This window comes from Pteropus alecto, unplaced genomic scaffold, assembly GCF_000325575.1.
Source record: "Pteropus alecto unplaced genomic scaffold, ASM32557v1 scaffold5, whole genome shotgun sequence".
Classification (NCBI taxonomy): Eukaryota; Metazoa; Chordata; class Mammalia; order Chiroptera; family Pteropodidae; genus Pteropus; species Pteropus alecto.
Window position 1 is genome coordinate 31,302,127 of NW_006441953.1, and position 11,694 is coordinate 31,313,820.

An 11,694-nucleotide genomic window follows, 5' to 3' on the forward strand; every position below is an offset into this window, starting at 1 on the left:
GGGGCCTAGCAAGGCCAACCCCGAGTCCCTGGGGGTGTGACCCACCCAGGGCACGGCGGCGTGCCCAGGAGCAGGTGACTAGGGAGGCTGCACATGGGTCAGAAACACTGGTATTGGGCATGTGCAACGACATGGATGGACGTCAAGGACACTGTGCTAAGTGACATGAGTCAGACAGAGAAACCTTACAACATCGCTTCTGTGGGGGATCTAAAAAGGCTGAACTCACGGAGAGAGACCGTAGACTGGTGGTCAGCAGGGGCTGGGAGAGCGGGGAGATGTTGGCTCAGGGCTCCAGATTTCCTATTAGAGGACCGTGATTACGGCATGGTGATCACGGTAATAACATCGTAGGACTTGCTAAGACCGTAAATCTTAAATGTTCCCACCACAAAGAAGAAATGGTAGTTAGGAGACCTGACGGAGGCGTTGTGACACTGTGGTGGCAAACATGTCGCAGTACACACACACTCACACGCACACACGTGCACGCGCACACACATACACATGCATGTGCACACACGCACACACGCACTCACATGTGCACGCACACACATGCGTACGTGCGCACACGTGCACATGCGCACACACTCACACGCACACGCACACACAGGCACGCACACGCTCACACACACGTGTATGCACACACACGTACACATACGCGCACACACACGTGTGCACACACGCACACACACTCACATGTGCACGCACACACGTGCGTACGCGCACACACTCACACACATGCACACACGCATGTGCGCACACATACACACCCACGCGCGCACACACACACGCACGCACATGCATACACACACGCGCACACGCACGCACACACGCACGCGCACACAGTGTCAGATCAACGCGCTGTAACAATGCTCCATGTCGATTGCATCTCGATAATGTGCGCATACACACGCATGCGCGCGCACATACACGCGCACGCGCACGTGCACGCATGCGCACACGCGCACACATGTGCACGTGAACACGCACACGCGCGCACACATGCACACACATGTGCATGCGAACACGCACACACACGCACGCACGCGCACACACGCACACACATGCGCACACACACGCATGTGCACACACTCACATGTGCACGCACACACGCGTACGTGCACACGCGCGCACACGCGCACACGTGCAGACACGCACACACACGCACGCGTGTGCACACATGCACACACGCATGTGCACACACATACACACATGCGCACACACGCACATGCACACACTTGCACACACACATACACACATATGCACACGCACACACACGCGCACGCACACAGTGTCAGATCGACGCCCTGTAACAATGCTCCATGTCGATTGCATCTCGATAAAGTCGGGAGCAGAGAACGAAAGATGCGAGTGGCTCTGATTCTCCGGTCCGCCGCTGGCCGCAGACTAGTTTTTTTAGAATTTCCATCTTCCACCACCCACCCAGGCTTCCTGTAGCTAATGGGTGACCTAAGCCTTTATTTCTGAGCGCCTGAGCTTTCGGTGGTCTTATTTTTTTTTTTTTTTAGTTTCTACAAGTTTTCATTAACTTTTATTATCGGGCCTGTGGGCAGGAAGAAGCCCCACAGAGAGCCCCCAGGCCGCAGATGTGTCCCCTCCGCCTTCGCTGTGTGGCAGCACCCCGATCTCCCCTGGGGAATCAGGAGCACACCCCAGCTCGTAGAGCGACCCCATTTCTGTCCATTTGTTCCGTGGAGTGAAGAGCCCCAGGTGGCCAGGTGACAGGTGGAACCACTCCTGTGCCTTCTTGGAGGGCTCCTGCCTTGGGACTGCAGAGCTCAGGGCTGCAGGGAACGAGGAACCGGTCTGGGGGAGCGTGTGGGGGCAGCGGGGGCTGGGGCAGGGAAATAGGGGTTCTTAGATGTAGCAGGGAAGGAGCCATCCGCCCCTCCGTTCCCACGCCCGCCCCGCCCGCTCCACCTGCCATCTCTCGTCTCAGGTGCGGTGAACACGCCGCGCACTGGGCTTCGGCCTCACGAGACGAGATGGGACATCCAGCTCGTCCCTGAGCTCCGAGACATCCCAGAGACGATGTCTGGAACGCTGAGGGGCAGGGAAGGGGTTGTGGGGAGAGGGGCTGCTTTAGCAGTGGGGTAGGCATCAGCAAAATGCAGATTTAGTTTGACAAGGGCACCGATTTTTTAGTCCAGGCTGTGGTGGCCCTGGAAAATGCAGGTGACACATGCCATGTAGGGTGTTTGGGGGAAGCCCGGGGCAGCGAGTCCAGGGGCGACGCCTGACACAGTGGGGGGGCGGGGGGAGCAGGTCCTAAGTTGAGGACCAATGTTCTTCGTGGAGAGAAGGGAGAGCACACCCCACGGGAGAGGTGAGCAGGGGCAAAGGCCTATGGGAGGGCGAGAGATGTCCCTGCAGGAGCCTGCAAGGCTCGAAGTAGAAGACTGGGGGTGGGGGCGCCCCAGGAAACGGAGAGGGCGAGGGTGCTGAGTCCGGTCCGCACGCCGGGGGCCAGGCTGGGATCCATTGCTCAGACCCACCCGGAAGGGGTGCAGGAAGGGGGCGCGCCTCAGGGCTGCGGTCACCAAGGCTGGCTGTGGCCGGAGCCATCGGAGAAGTGCTGAGTCTGCACAAAGCCACCGAGAGGACGGGTGACGGTGGGGACCCTGGCTCAGGGAACCACAGCGGCCACGTGTCCACCGTGCAGGGAAATTCCAGGCGCCCGCGCCACGCCCGATGGGGCCACGCCACGGGCTCACCCGCCACCCCCCGCATCACGCCGGGCGGGGCTCTCGGCCAGCATGTCACGCTCAAGCAGTGAAAAGGCATCGGGTCTGCGGCTCAAAGTGCCGCCAAATGGCCAAGCACCGTGCTGGGCGCCACGGGGTCCGGCCCTGGTGGGACTGCTGTCCTCTCCCAGCTCCTTCAGGGACGTGGCCGGCTTGCTCCCCCAGCGGCCCCACTGCTCTCAGAATCAAGTGCAAGCTCCTCTCTGGGGCCCGGCGCCCTTGGCCAGAACTCACGTCTCCGGCCTCATGTGTCCCTGGCCACACCGTGCCACAGAGAGCCACCCTTGGCTGTCCAGGGCCTGCCTCCCCTCTTCCCAGGGGTGTGGGACCTTCAGGACAAGCTGAGTGCTGGCGGGTGGGTAGGTCCATGCCACCATCAGCGTCCCCTGGCCGGTCTTCGGCGGTCCCCACGACCTGGTGAAGAGGGCACGCTAGCGGGCTTGAGAATGAGGGCTAGCATAGTCCCGCACGAGCACCGAAGTCCAAGCCCGTCACACAAACGTCCGTCCACCAGCGCGGCTTTGGGTTTGCCTCCTGTGGGAGCCGTTCGTGACCCGCTGGACCAGTCGGCCCGCTGCCCAGCCAGCGTCCTCTAGGAAGGTGGAAGAGTCCGGAACCACGTGGCAAGGTGTCCCCCGGCCGCCAGGGTCTGGTCACGTGCAGGGCGCTGGGCGACCTCCATATCCCCAGCTTCCACCTCGTCCCTGGTGGCCGGCCATCCTCCCGTCCCCACCCACGACACGCGGCTCGGCTGCACACCCAGAGAGGGGCTCCCTGGGCGCGGGGACCCGCACAGGTGTGGGGATTTTTCCTTCCTTCCTTTTTTAGTACGAATGTCTGTGTTTTAGTGGGAAACGTGCCTTTCTAATTAATAAAATAGAAAAGGAAAAAATAACAAAAAAGTTTCCATTTATAGGAAATGTCTAGAATGGGCAAATCTATAGAGGCCGAAGTGGATTCTCACGGTTTCAGGGATGGGAGGAGGGGAGGGAGCGATAACTAGGGGGCCTGGCACTTCCCATGGGGGTGACGAAACATCCCCAAGTCCACTGAGGTGACAATTGCGCGTCTCTGTGAATGTACTAAAAATCGCCGACCCACGCGCTTGAAAAGTGTGACTTGTGCGGCATGTGACTTGTGTCTTCACAAAGCCGTTATATTTTTAAAATCCAAGGTGAGGGCTGTGTTGGAAACTAAGGTTTTGAAGGTGGAGCCCTTTCTGGCAGTACGAGAGCGGGGTGTGGCGTGGGGACCCTGGGGACCGTGGGGACCGCAGGGACGGAGGAGGACGTCCTTTGGCGGGGGAGGAGCCCGGGGACAGGGACCCGGATGTGGGTGCGAAGCCCACGCAGAGTCTGGGGCTTGATGGGGGAAGGAGCGGGGCTGGGGCAGGGGAACGGAGGGGAGGGTCTGGAGGGTCGTGTGTTTAAGATACAGACTCTGTCTGCAGGGATGCGAGGCCGGAAGTGTGTAGTCCTCGAGGATTGCCATTCGGGCGGAGAGGTCAAGGTCGGGGGCTGGTTCTTTACCGCCCACGCCTCCTGCAGGGTCTCCCAGTGCCAAACAAATGCTTCCCCGGCACGTGCACCCAGTGGCCGCCCCAGTTCCAATGTCCAGTGTGGCCAGGCTCTGGGCTCCAAGGCACAGGCAGGGCCCAGGGAGGGGCTACCCGGGCAGAGGGACCCACGCAGGCTCCGGAGGAAATAGATCCGAATTCGCGTCTCGGTGACGTGGTCTAGGTGAGTCCCTTCACCTCTGTCTCAGGTCCTCGCCTGTAAAATGCGGACCTTCTTGTGTGGACATAAAGGAGACAATGCTCAGCACGTAGTAGGCACTTTAAAAAAATGGCGAATGCCTACAGTGCTGAGTTCTCCTGGTGAATCTGTTTCCTGTCAGGGTCTGGCTGGGCACGGCCCCGTACAACAGTCTAAGTCGCAGTCACCGTGGAACCCCAGACCACATTGACTTCGGCATTACAGGGGATTTGCTGGCTCAGCTGACCGAGAGCTGAGAAACCAACAGCTTCAGGCACAGCCCGATCCAGGCTCGAGACCGGCTTGCTTTCCCCCTCCTCTCGGCTCCACTCCTCGGGTGCCTGTTTCCAGGCAGACTCTCCCCTTAGGGTATCCGTGGGCTGCCGGTCACAGCCTTTCCTGGTCCACACGCCGAGGCAGAGTCTGGGCCAGGGAAGAAAACACAGCTCCAGCCAAGGTCTCCTTGTGTGGAACTGGCTCTCGCTGGTTAAAGGAGTCACCCTAAACCAGTCACTGAGGAAGGGGGGCGGGATATGCCGATCAGGGCTCATCCCGAATGGCTGGGGTTCAGTCTCACCTGAGTTTCATGATCAAGGACCAAGGACGGGGAAAATGGGGAGCAGACCCAGAGGGGTAGCAGGATCTGCCAGCCGAGCTGGACAGTGCCACAGGGGGGTCTGGGAGGGGCGCCCCAGTCCAGGCTGAGCGGCCGAGGCCGCGTGGGAGCCTAGCCTGGCAGGAGTCATGTGGCTGCCAGCTGCCCACAGACGGAGTGCGCTAGTCCCACCCCCCCCGATAAGCCAGGGCCGGCTGTGTGGCCCTGGGCAAGTCACTCCACCTCTCTGAGCCTCGATGTCCTTCCCTGTGACACGAGGTTGGTAGGTGCCCCTCGGGGATGCTGCAGGGGCCACACCGCACCTGGGCACAGAGCATGGCAGGCACCCAGGGGACGGCAGGTGTCAGGCCGCTGGGGGTGGGCCTGGGGGGGATCTGTGCCCCATCAGCAGCGTCACAGCTTTGAGGGGAGCCCCAGAGGACCACCAGGCGGCCTCTCCACCCCAATTCTGAGAGGCCTCCGCCTTGCCTCATCTGCAGTCCAGCGGGACCCCGGGACCCTGGGGACACAGCTCGGACCGCCCCCCATCACTGCTGACAGCCCGCCCGATCCTGACAGCCTGGGTGGCCAGGGTGACTGTGTCAGAGCATCGACCCCCCAGCTCTGCAGAGGACGGAAGGGGACCCCAGAGGCTGAGACCAGCGGCTCCTCAGAGGACGAGGACGAGCGGCCCCCAGGACAGCTGCACGGTCAGCCAGGAGGGTGCGGCTGGCCGCCTGGCTGGACAGGACGTACCCTCCCAGAGCGGGAGGCTGCTCCGGTCCAGGAGAAGGTTCACGGCCAACTCGTGTCGGGGAGGGGGCGGGGTGCGGCTGATTTCCAAGAAGGGCTGGGGCTGCAGACACCCAGAGCTGACGGCCGTTGTCTTGTGCGAGAGAGCATCGCGCAGCTGCTGGCCCCGGTTGCGTCACCCTAGTCGGCTGGCCCCTCCGGCCACTGCCCACTCCCTCCAGCCTTGTCTGGGCTCCGGTCTGAGCCTCAGCCTCAGCCACTTCCAAAGCGGCTTTGCACTCGAGGCACAGGTGGCACCGCCTGGTTGCAGTCCCCAGTCCATGGCTTGCTCGGCTCGTCCCTGAACCTCTCTGTGCCCCGCCTTCTTCGCCTGCACGGTGGGGGCATTGGTGACGGTGCCTCCTCCAGAGGGAACGATCATGGTCAGACACACACGGTTGGTGCCTGACATGCAGCCGAGACCGGGCAGCGGCACCCCCGGCCGTCACTCGGCCTCCCCTCCGTAAAGCGGACGTGGAACGGCGTGTGGTGCTGGGGACAGCACGGGCTTTGGGGTCGGATAAACTGTTTTCTAATCCTGGGTCCACTATCTAGTGGCTTAGGGGCCTTGGGAAAGTCACGCAAACTCTCCTAGCCCAGTGTTGAGAGATGGGATAACCAGGATCCCCACCGGACCCTAAAAACAAAAACAAAAGCAAACCTCCCCCCCTCTTGCTGCAGAAAGGGCAGGTGGGGGGCAGGCAGGCGGCAGGCGGGGTAGCAGGCGGGCTCCAGGCGTGGCCGGCTCCCCGTGCTGGGACTGTGCCCCAAGCTCACGCCCCCAGGCCACTGGCCCCTTCCCACGCCCCGCTGCCCGCTGCTGCCTCCGCCTTGCTCCCTCTGCCCCTCAGAGCCTGTCCGCTCTCACTCAGCCCTCGGCTCCTGCCTTTGTCTTCCGTGCTCCATAGCGAGTGATCGCGAACCTAGTGGCTTCAAACAACGCGCATCATCGTCTCGCAGTCTCTGTGGTCAAGAGCCAGCACGCGGTGGCTGGTCCCAGCTCAGGGCCTCGCCAGGTGCCGGCGGCCGCATCCCCGACTGGAGGCTCGGCAAAGCCACGTCCAGGTCTGAGGGGTGTTGGCAGAACTTGGTTCCTTCCGGTTGTAGGACTGAAATCCCTGTTTTCTCGCGGGCGGTCGCCCCAGGCCCCTGCCTTGTGGCCCCCCTGGGCCTCTCACACTCCCAAGCTCTGTACTGGGAGCCTCGGACTTCGGGCAGGGCCCAGTCCCGTGCTGTGCCCCGGGGCACATGACTCCCCCTCCCTGCGCTTGGGCCGCCCCACCTGCCAGATGGAGGTCCTGACAGCGCCGACGCCACAGGCTCCCAGGAGCAGTGCCCGGCGCACCCTGGGGCTGTGCTTGTCCTTCTCCCTCTGTCCCAGGGGCCAGCGGCCAGGGCGAGGACGGGGTACAGAGGGACAACCCCTCTCAGGGGGCCTTACTTCCTCCGAGTACGGTTCGTGCCAAGGGGAGGGTTGCAGGCAGCGTGTCCAATGGCCCCCTCCCCAATCTCGCCCCGAGCAGGGCCCGCCCTCTGAGTCACCCACGAATGTTGGTTAACGAGTTGTATCCAAGACCGAGGCGTGGCTGGGGCTGGTCCTCGAGGTCCCCAAAGTGACGTAAGCTATGACCTCATCTGATGCGAAACCCAGGCCTGGACGAGGGCCGGGTCAAAGGGCAGAGCCTGGTCAGAGCCTGGAGAGTGTGACCTGAGGACAGGGGCGCAGCCCTGCTGTCCAGCTCCGGGCAGAGGTCACTGTAGCAGTGGCCAACGCCCAGCCTGACCGCACTTGGAAACGAGATGCCGACCCACTCTTCCACAAGGGGCTGCGTCTGGACCGGAATCGGCACGAGGGGCTCAGGCTATGGGTCATGTCATGGCTGCAGCCTGGTTACTCCTGATAGCAAGGTGTCCTCTCTGCCCCAGAGTTTTGGGGTGTTCCCTGGAGGGCACTTCCCATGAGCTCACAAACGAGGCAGAGTGTGCAGGTGGCACCACTGCCTCCGGCTACTGCTGCTCTGCTGCTTGCCCAGGGTGCCCGGTCCTCTGGCGCCAGAGTTCACGTGGGGGCAGCCCACAGGACCCTTCGGTGCCAGGCCGTGGGGAGAACGCCTCGGTCCCGAGCGAGTTTGTCAGAGGGTCCCAGAGCACAGTGTCTGGGCCCTCGCCGACGTGGTTCTGAAGTACCTCAGTCTGGGCCCTCGCCGACGTGGTTCTGAAGTCCCTCAGTCTTCGCAGCCCTGTGTCCTCCTCTGGAACCTCCTCGCCCTGCTGCGTCGTGTGCACAGCTCACCCGGCTGACCCGAATTTTTTCCTTGAACAGGTTGGCGGAGCTCCCTGCCTTGGGTGAAGTGTCAGACAGGACAGGGGTGGAGACAGCATGCTCGTGCGTGAGTGGGTGAGGCCACGTCACTTCCCGCCAGCCTCGGTATCACCGGCCCCTGCCTCTGAGTTAGCTTCCAGATCATTCCACCACACTCGGGCAGGACTGCGGAGGTGCTCGCTCTCACCTCCCCTAGGAAAATCCGAATCGCCGGCCGACTGACAGAGCTTCTCGTGGGATTCCTAGGCTGTTTCGCCCCTGGTCCCCATTGAGGAATATTCTGTGGGGAGCTACATGGGACTCACTGTGCAGGGTGTCAGGACATTCCGCAGCGCCCTGTTTCCGAGGCTCCCTGGGGGACCCAGCTCCCCTCTCAGTAAGGGGGAGGGTCAGGCTGCTTTGGAGCCATGAGGTGTTCTCATCACATGGGCGTCATGGTTCCCTCTTTGTCCTGGCTGCCAGGAAGCTCAGAGCCGAATTTGCGGGCACGCCCATAAAGTACCGTCTCATGACGAGAGTCTACACATTAACCTCATCTTGGGCTCCCATTGCGTTTCTGCCACTCTGTTTTGCTTCATTTTTTTTCTCTCCCGCCCTTTTTCTATTGTTCTTCTTTGTAAAGAGTCTCAAATATTTGGGCGGGGACGAAGGGGGAGTGAAGGATAAATTAACTAAGTGAAACAAGCCTCCCAGCGTTTGCTGGAGAATGAACTCGGATGGCAGGGGAGAGGCCCGGTGCGGGGCCTGGGCACACTAGCAGGACCTAACCTGGGAGCCTGGCCTGAGGACAATGCGCCTCCTGTTCCGTGTGTCCTGACACTTCCTTAAAGCGTCACCTGGGCCCTTGCTAGGACTTCGGGGATGCTCACCCACAGGACGGGCGGGGCTCTGGGAAACCTCAGATCCCCCGGAAGCCCCTGAGGGTGTCTTTGCTGAGTCGGCAGCAGGAAGGAGCTGAGCTGAGCGGCAGGGGGTGGATTCTGGAACAGGATTCCCTTTCACTGGACAGAGGGCAGAGCGCACTGGGCATCAGGCCAGCCCACGCTCGCTGCAGCCTCTGGGATCCCGCCGGCCACCCACGTCCACCCGTGTCCAGGAAGAACACAGGAAACTCCCAGGATTCCCCACCGCTTCCTGGTGGAGAAGGGGAGCCACCGTGTGCCCTTTCACTCTGGGCCTCAGTTTCCCCATCTGCACAAGGAATCAATATCCCCTTGGCAAGGTGGTTGTCAAGGTCAGATCGAGTGACCGCTGGGGGGCCATGTTCTTTTGAAGGGAAGAACTTGGACTTGACTGGCAGAAAGACCCAGAGCTGAGTCCCAGGCTGCCGTGTGCTGTGGCCTTCGCCTTCCAGAGCCTCCTTCTGAGGAGCCACGACTCCTCTGTCTAATAACACGTGCGGAGCAGCGCAGTGGCCTGGGGGCCCACGAAGCAGCAGGTGCCACCTGCAAACCGGAGGAGGCACGCAAGCTCCGCCTGCAGCAGCAGCCCGCCCCCCACCCGTGTCGCTGAGGCTGCTTCCCCATCCACGCAAGGAAGGTCTAGACGACATGAGCTCTGCCCCTTCCCGGGTCCCTGCTGGTCTGTGCCCCGAGAAGCCAGGCGTGCTGGGACGGGTGTCCCCGGTATGGGGTCCCCCTAAAGAGTCTGCTCTGCATCACGAAGCCCCCCAGGATGTCCTGGACCTGCGGGCCACTGCCTCTGCCCTGCAGGCCTAAGCCTGCCTATTTTGCAGGAGATGCAAACCAGGCCCCCTGGCCAGTGTTGGGGGAGGCCCAGCCCAACAGCTGGCGTTCTGGGTCATTCCATAGACCGTTCCATGCGAAACTCTCCACATCTTCCAAGCACATGCACTTCCGGCTTTTCTAGGCAGAAATCCATGTCCTACTGCCCTTTGTCGAAGAGGAAACCTCGGCCCCCTTCATGCCCCATCCCCCAGTGCCCGTCCGCGCTCCTGCCCACTGCCCCTCTGGGCCCCTGCGGGTGCTCATGCCCAGCCCCCAGCTCCTCCCGCCCGTGTCTCTCCCGTCTGAGCCACTTCCTCCAACGAGCCTGTCTGATCCTTCTGCGGGCAGTGCCCAGTGCTTCAAGGACCCCAGGGCCCTCACTGGGGATGGGACCCACCCCTCCCCACTCCTCCAGGCCCCACCTCCGCCCCAGCTCCCTCTCCCTCCTCTGAGCCAGCGGGTCTAACCTCCTGGGTGTCCATAAACTTGGATGGAATCACCGTCTTTATTCTCACCAACACCTCCCCTGGAGCCCAGCACTTTCTTCAGTGGAGAGGTAGGTCGAGCCACTGTCCACCTCTGACCTGTCACCAAGGGAAAGCACAGGTGTTTCCACACCACCCTGCAGTGCCACGAGCACCTCGAAAAGCCCTTCTGCTCCCCGATCCGCACCGCTTGGGAGCCCCCGGGCTATCCCACCGGCCAGGTGCTTTTACTAAGGTGTGCACATCGTGGATTTATCCGTCGTTTTAGTGAGTGTATTTCGATCGCGTGGTTTCCCTTAGTAATGCTGTGAGGTTTGTTTCAGGCACTTAAAAAACATCGTTCTGACGCTGGGACTTCACCGGGAGGCCAAGGGGCTCCGGGTCTGCAGGTGTCTTCCCCTCCTGAGTCCCTGCCCTGCCCTGCGTCTGCTTCCGGAACCTCTGACTAGGGGGTGACGAGGGCCTGGCGTGTCCTCTTCTAGGCCCCCTGAGTCTCGTTACCCTGTCCACCTCCAAAGGGGGTTCTGCCAGCTCCCCCGACCCCACAGCCCTCATCGCACGGGCTTGACATTCCTGTCGCCAGGTTCGGGCCCCTTGGGGCAGGACGCTGGGTCTGAAGGGGCCCTTCAGAGACTGTGGGGACCAGAGAATGGAACAGCTTCCAGGTCCCGCATGCTGACTGCGTGCCAAGTGCGACGTGCTGGCGAACATGGCACCCCGCATCTGCTCGGTGGGGTCTCCCCAACAGTGCTATGAGATAGCAAAGGGGCTATTCACCCTCCTTTCACGGGAGGGGGACCCAGGCAGAGCTGCGCACCCTGACAGCCTGTCCAGAGCCCGGGAGAGCGCAAGCTTCAGGCTCTCAAGGGGGGAGTCAGGGGTTTGTCCCTAGCAGAGGGGACGTCCATGCAGTGCATACCGTGCTACCCTGTTGTAGTTGTCACGCCAAGTGCTGAGGGCGCCCCAGCTGAGGAGGCCTGGGGCGAGGGGTCGGGAGGGGAAGGGGGAGGGACTGGAGACGGGCTGGGTGAGTGGAGGGGTCCGGACTGGTCAGTTTCTATGGGGCGGAAGGCTGTAGCTCAGGTCGTTGGAACCCTGGACATGGACCTGCCCGGTGCAGGAACTCTGGGAGTGCCTGAGACCTGCACCCTGGTGGCGCCCCCTCCCCACGTCCCTCGCTCACCCCTCTGGGCCACCAGCATGTCCATCTCCCTTTCTACCAGACCAGGCAGGCCCCGTCCTGCGCCGCC

General features: G+C 62.0%; 1 protein-coding gene across 1 annotated transcript in view; it reads left to right on the forward strand.

Moving 5' to 3' along the window:
- The window catches only part of HTRA3 (HtrA serine peptidase 3), a 42,647-nt gene that overhangs the window by 624 nt on the left and 30,329 nt on the right, over positions 1-11,694 (forward strand). Inside the window, exons 2-3 of the mRNA XM_025051838.1 lie at positions 5,618-5,827; positions 7,291-7,359. Of these exons, the coding sequence (XP_024907606.1) occupies positions 5,618-5,827; positions 7,291-7,359 (279 nt within the window). The remainder of the gene's footprint in view (positions 1-5,617; positions 5,828-7,290; positions 7,360-11,694) is intronic.